The sequence below is a fragment of the Notolepis coatsorum genome (assembly GCF_963971535.1).
Source record: "Notolepis coatsorum genome assembly, chromosome: 4".
Classification (NCBI taxonomy): domain Eukaryota; kingdom Metazoa; phylum Chordata; class Actinopteri; order Aulopiformes; family Paralepididae; genus Notolepis; species Notolepis coatsorum.
This window is the reverse complement of record NC_140168.1, coordinates 29,503,333-29,524,660: the sequence shown is the minus strand read 5'-3', so window position 1 is coordinate 29,524,660 and position 21,328 is coordinate 29,503,333. Positions and strand designations below refer to the sequence as shown.

At 44.4% G+C, this 21,328-nt stretch overlaps 1 protein-coding gene across 3 annotated transcripts; it reads left to right on the top strand.

Annotated features, from left to right (window-relative positions):
- The first annotated feature begins 2,091 nt into the window (after positions 1-2,091).
- On the top strand, positions 2,092-19,899 carry tmem54b (transmembrane protein 54b). Of its 3 annotated transcripts, none has more exons than XM_084312521.1 (6): positions 2,092-2,252; positions 4,092-4,288; positions 8,238-8,297; positions 11,982-12,173; positions 15,637-15,783; positions 17,981-19,899. In XM_084312521.1, the coding sequence occupies exons 1-6, from the start codon at positions 2,240-2,242 to the stop codon at positions 18,212-18,214; spliced, it is 843 nt and encodes a 280-aa protein (XP_084168647.1). In that variant the 5' UTR covers positions 2,092-2,239; the 3' UTR covers positions 18,215-19,899. The 3 variants fall into 3 exon arrangements, with proteins under 3 accessions (XP_084168647.1, XP_084168646.1, XP_084168648.1); XM_084312520.1 differs by having other exon boundaries at positions 11,982-12,177; XM_084312522.1 differs by lacking the exon at positions 11,982-12,173.
- Positions 19,900-21,328: the final 1,429 nt, after the last annotated feature.

Genomic DNA, 21,328 nt, shown 5'->3' with positions numbered 1-21,328 from the left:
TTTAAAACACTTTGACTGCCATGAAACGTCTTTTCACGTCATTGCTGGCCATGCTCAAGTTGCCGGGGGACGCTGTACAGCGTCCTTATATCAATATTTCAAAAATCTGCGATCGGATTCATAATGTCCCCTCCGCTGGCCTGAGATCCACCAGCAGGACCCACTGAGCTCTCTGGCGGTTCAGGAGCGCCATCTGGTGGCCGATCGGCGCAATCGCCAAACAGGATGTTGAATAGAGGTTGTCCTAGACGACCGTAGTACTTCCGGCGCTCGCTATAGGTCCCGCGACTCTGGCTCGTCACACTACACAGTGATCGATTGCCAATAACTCGATAAACAACATGATTTGGACGTATATACCATTATACAAGCTGGAGATGGACCGGGTAAATTTACATCCCATAATGATAAGATTTCAACTCGACGATGATCGCCCAACGGCGCGCGGAGACTGGGGTGAGTTTCAGCGTGTAACGTTACCGTCTTCGATACTAACTGCTATTATCAACATTTGACCCACATTAGATGATTGGTATAACGCTGCCCACGGAATTATAAACGCCCCCTAGCCCATCCGGTCAACATCAGATGACGTGTAGTAACTTCTAGAAGTACGTCTAGTTGGAATTTTTTATATTGCGCTGATTGCCATAAAACTGTATTGCATCATCAATATAATGCATTTGGGGCTATAGATCACGTTCTGGAGAAAGCTGCAGAAAGAGATGAAAACATACTTATACATTAGACCATACTTTACTATGAATATGTGAATGAAAAAGTTTAACGTTGCTACACAATGAACAATACATATAGGACTTTGAATGGGCCCTAATAATGGCAATGTAGCAATAGAATTTAAAAAGTTATAGCCATGCAAAGAAGGGGTACTTCTCCATAGACAAATAGAGCCGGCAACCTATGGTATATCATTAATTTAACCCAAGGCAACCAAAGTGTTTTAATAAAACACAATTCAAGTCTTTCATGATCATCTAGCCAAAATAAGTAAAAGTACGTCATTTTACTAGAACGTACAGTAATTTCACCATAAGGACAGTAAAACATCCCCCCCTCAATTAAAATATCAAACAACACATTTCGTCCTCTGGGTAGGTCTATATGGCTGTAGCCGACTATAATTGTGCACTGCAGGCTATTTGACTTTTGGATTGATTTGGTGTATGCTTATTTTGGGTTTATACATCATTCACATCGACAGACCATCTGTATTTATACATACACACATACTCCTAATGGCCTCAATATTACATCTTAACCTATTTGGAAAAGAAAAATGTTAAAATAAAATAAAGATTTAACTTCACTGGCCCAAGGTCCTCATTAGAGGTTTCCCAATTAAATGTCCTTCTAGCGAGTCTTACATATTTATGAAAAAGCTGCCTTTGTGTGAGTTTATTGATTATCATTTTCAGTGTTATTATACAGAATTGTAACTGTTCAGTGGTGTGGTCGAAATACGGTGCTTATGTGTAGTCTATGATGAATTGAAAGTGGAGGGGACCCTGGTGTAAACAAGACGAAAGTCTTTCTCTGGTCTGCATCCCCTTAACAATTGTGTGTATTGAGCTGTACTGTACTGTACCCATTCTGCAATCTGTTAATAACGTTTTCAATCAATCAATCAATCAATCAATCAATCAATCAATCAATCAATCAATCAATCAATCAATCAGTCTATTCGACTACTTCAAGATTATTATTTTGTAAAGATAAACCTATTGGAAATTAAATGTCTTATTTTGCTTATGATGTATTCATCTCCATGTATAGGCTACGTACTAAGCCTATTTCACCGCTTGGTGGCGCCAACGATCTATTACATTTCTGTGAGGAGTTCAGTTCAGTCGACTCCCCGTTTTATTACTTTGTATTTCGGCTTTTTTTGTGTCCTTGACTATAAAGTGCGAGACATATTATCAATTTCACTTCCGACTATATAGATCGATGATCCATCGACATTTTTTGACATTTAATAAATCACAATTTTATAGAAAAGTATGAGTCACTTTCGTGCTTAAATGCAAATAATTGGGAGGTGCTCCTTTTTGTAAATAGGTGCACCTGTGCGCCCCACTGCACTGATCGTTCGCTCGCTCCCGGCTCGTATAGTTACGAAGGACTTCTGCTTCAAACACTTACAATCTCATCAATGACCAACACAGTAGCCTATATGCTAGACGAATAATGACTTAACCTCTGGATCGAATTATCCACCATGGCCAATACAGGTAATGCGAACTTTGTGTTCTCACGGTGTAAGACATGTTGTACAAAACTTCCATGTATGTATGTATGTATGTATGTATGTAAATGTATGTATGTATGGGGACCCTGATGTAAACAAGACGAAAGTCTTTCTGGGTCTGCATCCCCTTAACAATTGTGTGTATTGAGCCGTACTGTACCCATTCTGCAATCTGTTAATAAAGTTTTCAATCAAGCAATCAATCAATCAATGTAAACTGGGGTGGGGTAACGGATGGAGATCTCTCTTGATATGTTGTATAGTTACTTACTGCGCCTATTTCTTAGCGTTGGTGGCTATAGAAATACTTGAGGATGTTTGGTTTCACATCTGAAAACGTCATAGGTTTTAGGTAGGCCTGCTATATCATTTGACATATTGATATTGTTGACTCTTTATATAGGCCTATCATTTATGTTCTATCCAAAGCTGTTGATTCTGAAGGCCATAATTGGGACCTCAAAAGAGAAGATAAGATGATCCTTTATTAATCCCCTTGGGGAAATTCGGGTGTCAAAGCGGCATGGGGGGGGGGGGGGGGGGGGGTGTACAGAGCTTCACAGTCCAGTATCTATATACAACACTATAGATGCAATATAAAATATAAATACAAATATAATATCAAAAAGTACAAAATACACGATAGTCCAGTGATATGAGTCTCTAGTTCTCAAGTCCCGAGTTCTGACAATTAGAAGGTGTGCCCCCCCCCCCCCCCCCCCCCCCCTAAACTGTTTCGCTGGGGTTATTTCAGTTGTCTATACTAGCATTAGGAAGATGTCCCCACACTGTAACTCTGTGATTTCCCTTCATGTTGTTTTGTTCTCTGTCACGTCACCATGTCTTTTGGCAGACATCTGTGTTTCCCACACATCGATTTGTTCACACAGGGGGCCATCAAATACAACTGATAACACTATAGGAATAACGTCTCGTCTTGCACGCTGTCTACTGCCTGACGGCACAGTGCACGTCTCTGCTTGCCAACGCCACGGATAACCAGTTAGGGGGAAACGGTGACATGTTTGTGAAACCACGCACCGTTGAGACGGACTAAACTGCAGCCCCAGCAGCAGTGTGTGTGTGTGTGTGTGTGTGGATATGTGTTCAGCAGGTAATCATTAATGCCTGTGGCATCTCTTCTGGTGGTTTTGACCCCACTGCCGTGGAGCTGATCAATAGAACAGTGGTGGCCAGGGACTCTGAACTTGGGGCAATGTACTGTAACATTAACCCGATACTCACTGTATACCCCCACCCCCCTGCCATTCTCTCTACATCCATTCTCTCTATACTTTCATTCTCTCTACACTTCCATTCGCTATACTTCCATTATCTCTATACTTCTACTCTATGCTTCAATTCTCTCTACACTTCCATTCTATATACTTCCATTATCTCTCTACTTCTACTCTATGCTTCCATTCTATATACTTCCATTCACTCTATACTTCTACTCTATGCTTCCATTCTCTATATACTTCCATCATCTATACTTCTACTCTATGCTTCCATTCTCTATATACTTCCATTCTCTCTACTTCTACTCTATGCTTCCATTCTATATACTTCCATTCTCTCTACTTCTACTCTATGCTTCCATTCTCTATACTTCCATTCACTCTATACTTCTACTCTATGCTTCCATTCTCTATATACTTCCATTATCTATACTTCTACTCCATGCTTCCATTCTCTATACATCTATTCTCTCTATACTTCCATTCTTTCTATACTTGCATACTTTCCTTTCCTGTGTCCTCCCTGCCTCCTTTCCTCACCCCCCCCCCCCCCCCCCCCCCCCCCCACCCCCCCCCCCTAGGTGTTTGCTGTGCCAGCCTGGAGGAGCCCAAGGTTCTGATGAAGATGGGGTTGAGCATGGTCCTGGTCGGCCACGTCAACTTCCTGATCGGCGCGCTGGTCCACGGGGCTGTGCTCAGACACATCAACCTCCACAAGCAGGCCAGGGCCATGGAGTACGCCATCTCCAACGTGGTGGCCCTCACCTCGGGCCTGGTGGTGAGAGCAATAATGCTACTCTCTCTCTCTCTCTCTCTCTCTCTCTCTCACCAGCCATCTCCAACGTGGTGGCCCTCACCTCGGGCCTGGTGGTGAGAGCAATAATGCTACTCTCTCTCTCTCTCTCTCTCTCTCTCTCTCTCACCAGCCATCTCCAACGTGGTGGCCCTCACCTCGGGCCTGGTGGTGAGAGCAATAATGCTACTCTCTCTCTCTCTCTTCTCTCTCTCTCTCTCTCTCTCTCTCTCTCTCTTACCAGCCATCTCCAACGTGGTGGCCCTCACCTCGGGCCTGGTGGTGAGAGGAATAATGCTTCTCTCTCTCTCTCTCTCTCTCTCTCTCTCTCTCTCTCTCTCACCAGCCATCTCCAACGTGGTGGCCCTCACCTCGGGCCTGGTGGTGAGAGCAATAATGCTACTCTCTCTCTCTCTCTCTCTCTCTCTCTCTCTCTCTCTCTCTCTCACCAGCCATCTCCAACGTGGTGGCCCTCACCTCGGGCCTGGTGGTGAGAGGAATAATGCTTCTCTCTCTCTCTCTCTCTCTCTCTCTCTCTCTCTCTCACCAGCCATCTCCAACGTGGTGGCCCTCACCTCGGGCCTGGTGGTGAGAGGAATAATGCTACTCTCTCTCTCTCTCTCTCTCTCTCTCTCTCTCTCTCTCACCAGCCATCTCCAACGTGGTGGCCCTCACCTCGGGCCTGGTGGTGAGAGGAATAATGCTACTCTCTCTCACTCTCTCTCTCTCTCTCTCTCTCTCTCTCTCTCTCTCTCACCAGTGAAAGAGGCAACGGACAACAGACTGGTGCAGAGTGGGAACAAAGAACACATACCTCGCATGTTTTATTTCAACACGGCTTGTTGTGTAGCCTGTAAAAAGAAAGGTCCTCATCAGGTTACACACACTACTCTGACATGACTCTGGCACTCTCTTTGTTAGGGATGTACCGATACTGGAGTCAGATATAGACGGTACATATTGGTATCCGATTATAGTACAGATACTGGTATCGTGTACATACTGGTATCAGATATTGTACATACTGGTATCGGATATAGTACATATTGGTATCGCATATTACTGCTATCGGATATATTGTACAGATACTGGTATTGGATATACTGTAGTAGTACAGATACTGGTATTTGCCATATTCCTCAGTTAGATGAGGAGATTGATATAAAGTATAATGGCTATTATACAACAGGTAGTTCCAACCACGCATCGGTCGAGAGCGTTCTGAACAGTGAGTATATTCATGATATACTCACGGTTAAAACAACGTTACATTTGATTTAACGTACCCGTTAACCATAAACGAGTGTATAGAGGAAGAGGACGTCCGTCCCAACTCCCGGAACTGTCCAAGGTGCTGATCCCCCCCCCCCAAGGTGCTGATGACTTTCTCAGACTTTCGCTTGCATTAGACTAATGCGTCATTAGTTTGCATTGCCAAGCTTGTCGATGGCCTACTCCATTTTGAAATTCCATAGCAACGAGACTCTTTAGGAAACATTTTCTACGCCAAGTTCACTGAAATCGATATAAAAGACCCTAGAATTGTCTGTATTCATCCTATATTTTCCCCGACGGTGCAACCTGCGGTATCAAATCAATAATGCACTCGAAGCCTGTGGTATGTCATGAATATTGCCACGGCTCTGATGCCTATACGGCACTCGAGCTCCGCTCTTGTGCCTGCGGGCACATCACAGCCGTGGCATTATTCATGACATACCACAGGCTTTGAGTGTATTATTGCTTAATTGTGTAGTGTTGTTTACCTGGTGTCGATGTATAGCAGCAGCTATTGTTTAGTGTGTTGTTTACCTGGTGCTGGTGTATAGCAGCTATTATGTAGTGTGTTGTTTACCTGGTGCTGGTGTATAGCAGCTATTATGTAGTGTGTTGTTTACTTGGTGCTGGTGTATAGCAGCTATTATGTAGTGTGTTGTTTACCTGGTGCTGGTGTATAGCAGCTATTATGTAGTGTGTTGTTTACCTGGTGCTGGTGTATAGCAGCTATTATGTAGTGTGTTGTTTACCTGGTGCTGGTGTATAGCAGCTATTATGTAGTGTGTTGTTTACCTGGTGCTGGTGTATAGCAGCTATTATGTAGTGTGTTGTTTACCTGGTGCTGGTGTATAGCAGCTATTATGTAGTGTGTTGTTTACCTGGTGCTGGTGTATAGCAGCTATTATGTAGTGTGTTGTTTACCTGGTGCTGGTGTATAGCAGCTATTATGTAGTGTGTTGTTTACCTGGTGCTGGTGTATAGCAGCTATTATGTAGTGTGTTGTTTACCTGGTGCTGGTGTATAGCAGCTATTATGTAGTGTGTTGTTTACCTGGTGCTGGTGTATAGCAGCTATTGTGTGGTGTTTACTTGGTGCTGGTGTATAGCAGCTATTATGTAGTGTGTTGTTTAACTACTAGTGCCAGTGTATAGCAGCTATTACAGTATGTAGTGCATTTCCTGCTCTACATTGTAAAGCGCTTTTGAGTGTTTAGAAAAGTCCTATATGAATGCAATGATTCATTCATTCATTCAATCAAAATAAGGGGGTTGGTATTGGGAAATGTCCCCCCAACACAAAAATTGTGCCATGTGTACTGTAGCATGTTGCAGATTAAAGCAAAGTGACTAGATTTCCAGCACTTTTTGACATGGAACGAAATGGATTATATATATTTTTCCTTTATGTCTAATGATATAAGTCCATTTATTTAAAAGTAATAGAGTACTTGGACAATATCAGGACTCTAAACTAAGTGAAAAGTGGTGCCTCTGCCATTCCTACTTTTTGTAGCTCTTCCTGTTGTTCTACATTTTGAGTTGTGTAAATAGTATGCATTCCTTTCATAACACAACCTAGTTGCGTGGTGACAGATTGTTTACGGTCAACCTTTGAATATTCACTTGAACCTTTTGAAGTGTCCCTGTTTTACAAGCGGCGATCACAAGGGTTAGAAGGCTAGAAGAATCGCAGCTTGTGTGACCAGCAGGTCATTGGTTCAATCCCCAGACCGGCTGAATAATGCTGTCCCGTTCCTAAACACGGTGGACATTCAAGTTACTTGAGTGATCGGCGCATAGCTGCGGTTGCTAGAATTAGATTTTGGTGCAGCGTGGTTAGGCCACGCTCATTTGGGCATCATCAGAAAAGACACACATCATGAACAAGGCACTTAGACTCCCAACTGCTCCAGAGGCGCTGTTCGGTGGCCAATGGCAGCAGACTGTGGTTGTGCCGGGCTGGTCACTGGTCTCACATCATCAGGACCCCTATGCTCTTAAGTCTGCTGGCCGCACCAGACCCACTCCTATCCCGGAGGGGGGGGGGGGGGGGAGGGGGTCATCAAAGAGAAGCAGGCTATTCTCAGTTCTGTGGTGGAGCGAACATCCCACCACAGTTGGGACCAAATTCCCGCCGTTGACTAGAAATAACATTTCAATCAATATCTGAAATTAAGAAGAAAAAGACTAACCTTCATACTCTTGTACTTTTATGCACTCTGCTACTAAGGAATCTACCTTGCCTATATTACTACCTACTATGCTTATATGTCTATACTACTATGCACTCTCAAGAGCATACATACATGAAGAACACTCATACATGAAGAACACTCATACATGAAGAACACGCATACATGAAGAACACGCATACATGAAGAGAATACATGCATACATAAAGAGCGTTCATACATAAAGAGGATGCATACATAAAGAGCGTGCATACATAAAGAGGATGCATACATAAAGAGCGTGCATACATAAAGATGCATACATAAAGAGGATGCATACATAAAGAGGATGCATACATAAAGAGCATGCATACATAAAGGATGCATCCATGCTCGGCTAAATCGACCCAGGCTAAATAAAGATGGGGATGGTTATGGTGGCTCTGGATGTTTTTCGACATCTCATTCGTTGTATTGTTTCTACAGGGTGTTGTGGTTGGAATTCTAGCCATCATCCTGTCTAAAAACAAGAAGAGCAAGATTTTGGTATGTATTGGTTATGTTTGTTTTTTGTCACAAAGTGTGTTTTAATTTTTATGTGTGCATGGTTCTGGGGACAATAGAGACGATACAATCTGCGTTCCTGTCAGCGCTGCAGTTTGTCAGCTGTCCTGATCGCCTATTCTTTAATCCCAGCCGAAGAGTGCTGCCGAGTGCTTCCGCGTTTTCCCTGATTGGCCGCGACACGCCCCGCGGCATTATGCAGCCGTAATCCCCCCTGTTTTAACATCGACGGTTAGCTCAACTCGTTCGCCGCCTTGCTGTGGAGCCTGCGGTGCGTTGGTGACAAGTTCGAATCACTTAATCTTTTTTTTTTTATGTTTAATTAATTTATCATCTCGCTATAAACGTGCATTCTTTCGCCGGTTAAGTTTAGGCATTCTTTCCGAGTTGGTTAAGTTTAGGCATTCTTTCCGAGTTGGTTAAGGTTAGGATTAAGTTTAGGCATTCTTTCGGAGTTGGTTAAGGTTAGGGTTAAGTTTAGGCATTCTTTCGGAGTTGGTTAAGGTTAGGGTTAAGTTTAGGCATTCTTTCAGAGTCGGTTAAGGTTAGAGTTTGTCGCAGAGCATGGCAATAGAATGCCTGTCTGTCTTTCTTGATGCGGAGGCAGCAGCCTATTTCCGCTCTACCGCTCTGCCGCACGCCACGGTCACATGGGCGTCGTGGCCAATCAGAGAAACGCGAAGCACTCTTCGGCTGGGATTAATATAGACGCTGTTCACCACCACCTCCACCTCTCGCTCACTGATCTTTCCGATAAAGTTCAGGACATAATCATGTCACTACCCCCGCCCACCCACACACACATTCTCCTTGACAGAATGTCTCCGCTCCTGTAAACACACTTGCTTCCGTGTCGTTTCATGTCCTATCGTCGAACACATAACTCTCCGTCTGCCTGGAACTAGTCTGTCTGCAGGTGCTGTTGCCACCTACGGTAACGTTTTGAATCCTGTCTGAGCTGTAGAGCTGACAATGGCTTGTGTCTTGTGTCTTGCCTTTTGCTCCGTCTGTCTTTCTTTCTGTCACGTAGCACTCCCTTCTGTTTGTTGAATCAGCTGTCGGTATGCTCAGACGAGACCAGTGAGTCAATGAGCTGAATAGAATAATAACCCCAGGGCAAAGTCGCTCATCATCAATCAAACCCTCCCCATTCTTTTCCGTTTGTGAAATATGACTGTGAATTGGCGAAAACACCAGTAAGTCATATCTCTTGTTGTTGGGTGAGAACCGAGGGGCTGTAATATGACCTTCTAGTCAAGTAGGTGTGATCAAATGCTGTGAATCACTACCCACTTTTAAAACCACTCAAGGAGCACCTATGGGAGACTGCAATTCGAAACTGGCCCCTGTAAATGTCCTAACCCAACCCCCTCCAATGTACAGTAAATGTCCTAACTCAGTAATACACGAGACCCTCTTCTTGGGACCAAGTAAGGTTTTGCCGATAATCCAATGTACAGTTACCCCCCCACCCACCCAACCACCTCCAATGTACAGTTATTTGGACGGGACAATGCAAAATTAATGAACACTGGAGTGTAAAAATTGCCGGATTTAGCATGAGGCTAATTTCCATCCGTTGTCCCCAAATATAAAAACAGGACTCATAGAAACGGTAAGAAATGTACAAATACATAAAAACAGGACACGCATGGGGGGCTCCAGTAGCTCACTGCATATCTCGACGCTATTTCTGCGTCGGGTAATACCGTGCTGCGTCACGGATCTGGTTGACTCCGAGTTCGATTCCCGGACCCGCCGTCATTTGCCGAATGTCTTCCCCTGCTCTATATCCCGTTTCACCCTGTATCTGTCGGTCATGCTTGACCAGAAAAGCGATAAACGCTAAAAAAAAAAAAAAAAAAGGACACATAAAAACAGTAAAAGAAAATTACAAATACATAACAGCATGTCACATGTTTAACATGACTGGTTGGACTTCAGCCATTTTTTTGTTGCCCTCTAAAAGAAGCAAGGGTGGGGCTTTCCCTTATGGAAATGGGGAGACTGTTCCATGTTTGACTGCCTTTTATGGACAGGACGTTTTGGCCAAACGTGGTCAGTCTACGTTGGACCATGCAGTCACCTCTGGTGTCTGACCTGGTGCAGAGTCGAGTGTTTATTTTTTTGTAGATTAATTCCTGTACAGGAGGGGGAGCTAGTCCATGTAGGCATTTGTAGATGAAACAAGAGCTTTTTAAGACTTTAAAATTTTCAAAGCTCAAAAAGCTATATTGTTTCAAAACAATGCCAATGGTTTCCTGGCAAATACCTTGATGGCTCTAAGATAAAGCTGTTCGATGTGTTTCATAACAGCGACACCAGCAAATGACCAGTTTGTGAAGCAGTATTCAATATGTGAGAATATCATGCAATGAAGATACGTTTTTGCAGCATCAACTGTTAAAAAAGGCCGGATTTGTCTAAAATTAACTAAATTAGAATTAATTGTGCGTTTCACTTATTTGACATGTTTCTTAAAGGATAGGTTCGAGTCCAAGATGTTGCCGAGGTACTTGAAATGGGAAACCAATTCCAGTTCCTCCCCCACAGAAACACATTAGATCTTGTGATTCTGACTGGTCGTTTGCTGAACATCATGCATACAGTTTTTTTTGTATTTAGCAGTAGGCATGAGTTTTGCAACCAGTGTTGGACCTTGTTCATTGCATTTGAGAGGTTACATGAGATCAGGTCAGTTTTTTTACCATGTACAACAATTACTGCGTTGTCATCATACATCTGTACATTGAAGTCAGGGCATATGTCCGGCAGGTCATTGATGTACATGGAAAACAGCAATGGCCCAAGGATCGATCCCTTCGGCACACTGACTGGATTGTCAAGATAAGGAGATTTGACACCATCAACCATGACACATTGTTTTCTGTTTGTTAGGTAAGACTTAAACCATTGAATTGTATCTGCAGAGAAATTGAAATGAGACAACTTTGCCAAAAGTACTTGAGTACTATCAGGAACACAGCACCTACATATGGGTTTTTGTCCAACATATATTTAACCTTTTCAATAAAAACACAGTTTGCCGACTCAGTGGAGTGCTGAGCACGGAAGCCAAATTGGAGTGGGGTGTGACCTTTGTCCAGATGTTTAATCATAAGTTTCGACACCCACTTTTCAGCAACCTTAGATATGGTGGATAGGATGCTGATTGGCCTGTAGTTGGCTACCGACATCCTGCTACCAGATTTAAAAATTGGTGTTACCGTGGCCACCTTCCAGGAAGATGGTACCTCCTTTGAACTGATCGATTGATTCACTAATATGGTGATTTTGGTTTTACTAGAGCGTCGGAGTGTGTTTTTATAAAATCTGTGTCCAGGCCATAAGTGTCCCTGGCCTTAGAGCGTTTCAGCGCCACAATGATTTTTCTTACCTCATCCTCTGTTATTTCCTCCAGCTCAAAGAGGGGCTCGACTTCCACAGTTGGGCTGGGTGATGCACCAGAGGGGGCAAAGAGTTTTGTTATTTCCAATACACTTTCTCACTCCGACATTCTCACTCCGACATTCTAATGTCCTCTGTGTCTGAGCCCATGAACCATCTGTTCCTATTGTTCTCCTCTGCATTTGATTTTCAAACGTTTGGCTTACTTGTCTGTTTTTTCCCCCTTTGGCGTATGTGTCACACTGTCGCCCTCCACAGACGTGGTCACTTTTCCTGGTTAGCCTGACGGCTGCGCTCATGGCTACGGCCTCCGCTATTGGCCTGATGGTTTCGGTGGTGAGGACTGTTGTCCATGGGGGGCGGAGTCTTCTGGCTCTCTGCCGCTTCCCTGATGCCGTTGGCTACTCCAGCATCACTAATGAGTGTCCTTTTGATCCTACACGCATCTATGTAAGTAAGTGTGTGTCTGTGTGTGTGTGTGACCAAGGCATGAACTCTAACCTTCCTCCAGAAGATGATGCAACCCCTAATCCATTGTCCCTGTGCTTGCTGCGCATGGAGGTATTATAAGCTGCCCTGACCTTTTAGGGTAATCAGAATGTTGATGTTGCACATTGTGATGCTGTCATACCTGTGTCTGTGTGTCCCTTTCGGTACCCGGTGTGCCAGTGACAAAAACCTAAAACAAAAACGCCACAAAAAAGGCAAAACCCCTTCTTGATCTGTTTGTTTGCATACAGGGCTGGGTGGAGCTCTCGTCTAAAGGCTCACCTCAGGGGAGTCGCCCCCATTTCCTTTTTATACAGTGTATACAGTCGGAGCCAGTTTGAGAACCGATATATCCTGAAGTTTGCGGATGACTCTGTTCTAGTCGGTCTCCTCCACGATGATGATTCAAGTCATGTCCCTGTGGTTTTTTAAACTTATTTTATTTATTTTTTAAACTCCTTCAACTAAAATGTATCAAAGACACAAGCGTAGACTTCAGACGCCATCCTCCTCCCACTCGGAGCAATAACAATCAATAACAATCTCACCTTTGAATGCAATACTGACAGTTTGTAGGAGAGGTCAACAACGACTTTTCTCATATTTTTATATTCGGGTCTAATTATATTGCCTCTATTTATGTCTTACTACTATTACCCTGCCCATGCCTGTACCCCCCCCCCCCCCCCCATGCTGCTCCCTGAATTTCCCCAAGGGGATCAATAAAGCAATATCTTATCCTTTATCCCTTCTCTCGATGGAAACTTACCAGGTTTGACAGCTCTCTGACGACTGTCTTCTACAAATCCCACATAGAATCAGTCTTATCGTTTCCCTTCGTTTCCCTTCATCTGTTGCCGTGGCAGTCGAGATATCAAATCCAAGGACGCGCTGGCGCAGCAAAATAACAGGTGTCCAGCAGAGCAGCCTGTGGTGAACAGACATACGTTACCCTCCTTAACTCAGGGAGAAGGAGGTAGCTGCCACGTTGTCATGAGTATCTAGGCCAACTTGTAGGATGTTTCCGTTGATTTCTCAATAGGTTGTTGCCGCTAGACGTTTTTATTTAATTTAGATTGTTAACACTTTGAGTGCCCATGACATCATATCACGTTTTATCAGCCCAATGCCTGAATGCCCACGACGTTTATTAGCGTTTTATTTTTTTATTAGCGATCTGAATTCATATTTCATCAACCGAGTCTCCCGTTGGTATGCAGCCCCTGTAGGAGCTCAGATGTGGAAAAAACCGCCCCCTATCGTCTCCCAGATGGTAATGCACCCTTTTGGAATGGACTCAATGAAAATGGATGAGAAAAGAAAAATCCGGAATCCACATTTTACTTCTCAGGCATGTAACCCGAGCCGATCGGATTCATTGTGGACCCTCAGAACAGCGTGGAATACATATGTACAGTATGTAGCGTTGGATCAATAAAAGCGATCGATATTTGGAATGGCGATCAGGAATTAGAATAATCTTTTTGGATAACATCTGATCTCGGGTAAGGAATCTATTTGACCAGTCTTAGGATAATCGGACCTGTTTTCACGGAGATATAAGCTTTTCCCCTATATGTGTGTGTGGCTGTGCGAGCGATCAGGAAATAAGATAATCGATTTTTCAGATCGCCTATATAGCGTGCATACGTACACATATACTATCGATAATCTACCGTTTATTTGAAAACTATTCATAAATAGGCCGAAAAATTACAAACGTTGTGTATTCTAGAATATTCCAGTAAAGGGCGATTATCACGGAATCTTTATATTTCACTTGAAAACGAGGGCTTTTCAAAATGCTATAAAACGAAAATGAACCGATAAAAAAACAATCCGTTTCGACAATGTTGACTGCAAACAAGTCATTGATAAGCGACGGGCAGATTAGACACATAGCCATAATTTAAAACATAGATTAGGCGTTTTAACGCTATCATTGATTGTCATTGGTGGTGGCACTCGAGCACTAAATCGTGCGCCCCCTGCTGGCACTGAAAGTGTTAATGCTATGCTGGTCATATTCTATGTAGGGGGATGACTGGATAGTCATCATTGTATCGTCCTTGTTGTTCTGATGGTTATGCTTGTTCATTGATTCAGTGCTACTGAGTGTGTTACTCTTACTAATAATAGACCACTGCAACACTTCCGGGAGTCTGAGATCATGGGGGGGGAGAGAGCAGGGGGAGAAAATGAATGAATGTGGATGAGAGCCTTGATATTAATGGTTGTAGCTACGGCTGTGGGGGTGCTGGAGACACGATCCAATAGACTTTTATACGCCCGAGTCTCCTGAATACGGCGCGACCAATTACAAGTCGAACGTCACATTCTTGGCCGAGCTATAGTCACTTTTCCGCACCTACTCCCGAATTACACATTCGCAGATTGCCCACAGAGTCTAGGTTCATCAATCTGCGCATGCGTATTCGTCGCGCCGTGTTCAGGAGCTACAACCACTTAATATCAAGGCTCTCATCCACATTCATTCATTTTCTCCCCCCGCTCTCTCCTCCATGAGCTCAATGTAATGCGGAAGTGCAGTGGTCTATGCAAGTTCATGTTTTGTCTTCATGTTCAACTTCTTGATTTGTCAAATACACAAGAATACAGGGGCATTGCAGGTAATGCCATGTTTGTGTTTCAAGCTCAGACTCAACCGTGCACAATTTAAGAAACGACAATGAATACAAGAATGGTAACAATAAGTAGTAGTAGTAAGATCAAATTAAATAATGTTGCACTTGATGCTGCAAAACCAATTGCCCTTCGGGGACAAATCAACTTGGTGAACTTGAAATCCGCGGCCCTGACCCTGTGTGTCTTCATGGAATAATGAAAGGGCATCCATGGGGGCCTGTTGTTGCTCTTAATTAAATGTATCTAGATTTAGACCTCTTTAGTTGTTACTTGTCTGGAACTTGTTTTATGTATTATGTTTGTTTGGTGGATCAGGTCGCTCTTGTCTCAATACGATTTTTACCTGTATAAATAAAGGTTTGAAATTAAATGGGAACAATCGAGTCCGTTTTTGACATACAGTATTTAGTCAGATCCCCGAACCAGACTGCTGTTTTCAAGTGTCGCTGCCGCTGGTGGTATATGCAAGAGTTTGCTTCTTTGCAAATTCCTCGTGATTGTTCCACCCTCTGTAGTTCTGTGAAGTCTTCTACTCCGCATACGTCTCTGCTGTCTGGCTCTCCTGCATACTTAGGAAAAATGCCCCTGAATCACTTGAAAAGCTGCCTTTCAAGCTCCACGCGACACTCTTGTGAGATGAAGGTCTGAATCGCATCGTTCCAACGCGGCTCCCCCATTCTCTATGATGTCTGAGTGCTCTTGTCTCTTAATCATGCTGTGTGCGGCCCAGCTGGTGTTTGCCACTCATACCCGTCTCCCCCCCCCCCCCTCCCCCCAGAGTACCACTCTGATCCTGTGGGTGCCTCTGATCGCGACATGCATTGTTCAGCTGGTGTTTTCCTCTCGGTGCTTGGCTGTCTGCTTGTCATTCCTGGGCCTCGCCTGTTGCCCATGCCAGAAGAGACCCCAAGACCACGGCAGGAAGGCGAGTGAAGAGGTTTCATTAATACTGTTTTATAATTTCTTTATTATTATTTTAATGTTTTCTTATTTCTATCTTTTTTATTTTATTTTTGACTAACTGAATGTTCATTGTGAGCGATCTGTGGTGCAGAATTTCCCTCTGGATCAATAAAGTACTTCTATTCTATTTACGCAGATTAAATATGTAATCAATATATTATTCACCCATGGTTAATAAGTGTTAGGTATTGGAATAGTGTTTTCTTTTTTATCTCTCTTCTAACTGGGCCCAGATGGGGAAGGGGCCCATACACATAAGAACACATTGTTTTCACAATCTACATACACACACTTGCATATGGTTTCCCTCACCTAGGGTTGACCTTTAGCCTCTTCTAGGATTGACCTTTACACACTAAAATGCATGTGCCCGACGCACACTCGCAGGAAGAATGAGCACATACATAGACATTAAACTTTGTTCTAGAATATGATCCCAAAATACAGAACGCACACGCAAAGTAGAGTGCACGATGATACACGCAACAAGCATAACTTCCTTGAGTCATATGAGTCCCTAAGGAATATCCTATACAAGTTGTTTATCATTTGCAGGTTATTTAAGGTGAAAACCTCCATTGTTCATTGAAAGACTCTCTTGTGCACCAGTTGGCATAGATTTTTGACTGAAGAAACGTCCTTTGTACTATTGTATCATTGTGTTAGAAAATGGTCGTTTAGCCTGCCGTTGATGGTTATCAGCCTTCATCGCCTCTCCTGGCCATCTCTGCATTGTGTATTGTTTGTGGTTCATGGCGGGAATCGTTCGGTGGAATTCTCACTCCCACACGCTGACTGGCTAAAACACTTATCTCTTCTCCCCCGTTGCATCCGGAAAATAACGTAAGTCGAGTCATCATTTCATATTGGAAGGCTGGTTTATTTATTTATTTTTTTATCCACTTTTTCTCCCATTTTCTATATTTTCTCCCATCCCAATTTCGTATCATCCAATTCAACCCTCCCCTGTCACGAACGCTGTTTCTTGCCTCCCATAAGCCGGCTGCAATGTGGACTAAGTCATACATAGCACAAGTCCCCTCCGGTACTTGAGGTAACAGCAGTCGCATCTTTTCACCTGCGCAGCTCGATCTCTCAGTGGCAAGGAGTAACGCGTGGGAAGCTCACGCTGCCCCCGACACTTCCTGATTCTACTGCGCAGGCGCACCAACCGACCTGTAGGAGTCGCTGTCCACAACGCCCGATCCCCACCCATCAGTTTCCCACCCCCTAATACGGCCAATGTGTATTAGTATGAATGACCAGCTAAACTGAAAGCAATGTGGAGCGCTGGGCTCGAACAGGCGAGCGCCTTGCCCATTACGCCACGTAGCCGCCCTGGAAGGCTGATTTATTTACATAAAACCTTTCTCGTACGGAATGAAATTAATTTAAAGTCATTAAATGGTTAAGAAACTAAATTAATTAGTTCTATTTCTCTTGGTTATGCTATTTCTCCTTGCTCGCGGCTTATATCCTAGCTCTCTCCTCGTGGTCCGCTCTCCTCGTGGTCCGCTCCCCCCCCCCCCCCCCCATCCTCCAAATAGGAGGAGGCAATGCAACTGCAATGTTCTGAGTTTTTGAACATCTTTATTTCAACCTCAACCCATTAGAACCAGTGTTTTCGAATAAATAAAGTGGTAAATTCCTCCACATTAGGTTTGGCCACTCCTCGGAACACCATGCGACAACCTACGTACTCTGCAGGTTGCGTGGTCAATAGAACTCTGCAGTGCCCCCCCCCCTTTCAGAAATAATTGAATCTCTGGCTGTAGGTGAAAATTAAGACTATTAGCTATAATAATTTAACCGTGCAACAAAGAAGCCTGTGGCTGTCTTGAGATCTTAAAGCAGTTGTGTAGACTTAATTACAATTGGTGACTATAGGTGGTTCTAAATTACACACACACACACAATTACACCTCGTTTTAAACTGCAATTTTTTATTTCCGTTTTCTTGTTTCTTCAACAAACTCAAAAGACTTCATAGAACCCATGAATTTATGGCACACTGTTAAATGACCTAATCTCACTTTTTGCCACGGGCTACAACCATAGACGAGCCGTACAGATCCAGAGAGGCAGTGGGCAACGCTGGAGCCTCATTAGAACGTGTGAAATGTGTGAAAATATTTCTTTCTTGTGCGTCTTCTGCACAGATCACCGCAGTAAGCCCCGTGGAGGTGTCCGTGGAGGTGTCCGCGGAGGCTTCCGCTCGTCCTCGCTACGCCCCGGCTCCCAGACCGCAGCAGCGCAAGCACCAGACTCTCCCTCCGCCCGAGAGACGGCCTCTGCATCCCCAAGGAGGACAGCCAGACGGGAAGGACGGCGACCAGAGACCCCCGGAGCAGCTGAACAGAGGCGCAATGGGGAGGTCCAGCTTCTGGGTCTAGTACGCTAGCTACTTGGATCGGGTACCCCGGCTAACATCTTACCTTCGCTGACTCTGATGAGACGGCCCCCCCGGCTAACATCTTACCTTCGCTGGCTCTGATGAGACTGTACCCCGGCTAACATCTTACCATCGCTGGCTCTGATGAGACGATACCCCGGCTAACATCTTACCTTCGCTGGCTCTGATGAGACTGTACCCCGGCTAACATCTTGCCATCGCTGGCTCTGATGAGTCGGTACCCCGGCTAACATCTTACCTTCGCCGACTCTGATGAGACTGTACCCCGGCTAACATCTTACCTTCGCTGGCTCTGATGAGACGATACCCCGGCTAACATCTTACCTTCGCTGGCTCTGATGAGACGGCCCCCCCGGCTAACATCTTACCTTCGCTGACTCTGATGAGACGGCCCCCCCGGCGAACATCTTACCTTCGCTGGCTCTGATGAGACGATACCCCGGCTAACATCTTACCATCGCCGACTCTGATGAGACTGTACCCCGGCTAACATCTTACCATCGCTGGCTCTGATGAGACTGTACCCCGGCGAACATCTTACCTTCGCTGACTCTGATGAGACGATACCCCGGCTAACATCTTACCATCGCTGGCTCTGATGAGACGGCCCCCCCGGCTAACGTCTTACCTTCGCTGGCTCTGATGAGACGATACCCCGGCTAACATCTTACCATCGCTGGCTCTGATGAGACTGTACCCCGGCTAACATCTTACCTTCGCTGGCTCTGATGAGACTGTACCCCGGCTAACATCTTACCTTCGCTGACTCTGATGAGACTGTACCCCGGCTAACATCTTACCTTCGCTGGCTCTGATGAGACTATACCCCGGCTAACATCTTACCTTCGCTGGCTCTGATGAGACCGTACCCCGGCGAACATCTTACCTTCGCTGGCTCTGATGAGTCGGTACCCCGGCTAACATCTTACCTTCGCTGACTCTGATGAGTCGGTACCCCGGCTAACATCTTACCTTCGCTGGCTCTGATGAGTCGGTACCCCGGCTAACATCTTACCATCGCTGGCTCTGATGAGTCGGTACCCCGGCGAACATCTTACCATCGCTGACTCGGATGAGACTGTATTCTTGTCCTCATGAGGAGCAGTACTATGGGCAAACGTACATTACTGTCTGGCTACGATACCTCATCTATACCCCCCCTGTGCCTAATTCCAAACTATGACCTCTGGCTCTGACCCCGAAAGTGTTATCGCAGAGATGTTTCTTTTTATTCTCCAATGCAGTGGACTTGAACTCAAACTGATTTTATTTTACTTAACGCTGTTGTTCTTGACCAGTAGACTTGATTCCAGTCATGCAAGTGAGCATGTTAAGTTTGTATGTATGTGTGCATGTGTAACAAGGTTGAAACCTTGCAATGGTAGCCCCCTTGGTTCACCACCTGTTTTGGATCATTTTCGGGTGGCAGAATGGACTGTGAAGTGTTTAACATACGTGGTCACATGGTGCCGGCGCGAGGGGGGTTTGAGGCTGTCGGGAGGACAGGGTGCCGAGCGCTAAGTGCCTGCTAGCACCTAGTGACCACGGTTACAAGTGGTGCCGTGAACTTTTCTAGGTAAACGAGAAGGGGAATGAATGCATCGGTCTGCCTGTCCAAAAAGGTCAAACAAGTTTCTTGTACTAAAACCAGTGTATTGACACGGAAGAGAGATCAACGCTTGTATTTATTTTGTATTTCCTAAATAAATTCAATTTTATTTTATTTGTGTAGTTTCTTTTATATATTTTTTCTTCTAACATCTATATATAGTGATAGCAGACACCCGACAGGACTGGCTGCGATACATTACACATAGCCTAGTCTTGACTGACTCAGTATAAACAAGACTTTTGACAGCACATCACTCCCACCCACCTGTCAGCGGCTCTTTGTGAGGCTTTACTGCATCGCTGTCGCCCCGTAAACTCCACTCATCAACAACAGAACCGGAGAGGAGATTAAACTTCACCCGCAGAGTTCTGTTTTTCACATGCATCAAATTCAAAAACATCCTTTAACGATCACAACTTGGAAAAAAAATAAAGACATGACACGTTTTTATTTATTTTTCTGTTTTTTTTTTTTTTTTTTTAACACATAAGGTATATTTTGTCATCGATTTCGGGTCCAACGGAACAAACATGACGTCCTCGCGCGAGGTTTTCATGCAACAGAAAATAGGAGTTTAAGGGAAGGAAGAAATGGATTTATCCAACACAGGAACCAGTTAATCAGGAGGCAGTGACGATATAAAAGGGGCATACAGCTCAGCGGTGTTGTAAGCACAACTGCTGTTCCTTAATCCTACCAGCAGAGGGCAGTGACGGCATGATGCCCGCCTCCCCAAAGGTGCAGCTAGTTAGGAAACTCCAGTTTAGAAATTGGTAGCCTAGCAGTTGGCCTGTAGGTCGGCGATCTCTGATCAGATTACCGATTATTACCCAACGGCTGTCACTGGAGCTGGGGGCGCGTCAATCTGACCTGGCATCAGTGACTATTTGGTAAAGAAGATCCAATCATCTCTGACTACTCAGTAGACAAATTGAAAGAGGTTATAAAAGCTTTTGGCTGCAGAATGATGAGCAAGCCCTTAAAATGTTTTCTCTGTTAAGAGGAGAGAGAGGGAAAGGGGAGGTTTGTCCTAAAAGCTTGAGATATTTGATCTTTTCATTGTGTTTCTGCCTGGTGCTGGTTACTACCTGGAATGAGGCTGTTGAGCTATAAAATGGAACTGTGTTTTAATAGTTTTTTATTTTGTTGGTTTTAAGTTGTCTGGTTCGTAGGATCATGCAGCGCGGTCAGAGGATACGACTATCTTTAAGTTTTACCGCTCGTTGATAAAGAACATTACAAATTAAACAACACAACATGATAATACTGTAAAAGTTAGCCTCAAGCATACAGTGCATATTCCCGCGCACACACACGCATTCAATTCAGTACACACACACACACACACACTCGTACTTTGTACACACACGGTGGCTCAAATGATATGTGCTACTGGTGCCATTGATCAAACGCATTTTAGAATCACCTGATACCACCCCCCCTGATTCCTTCCCTGACGGTAGTGGAACTTGATATCATGGA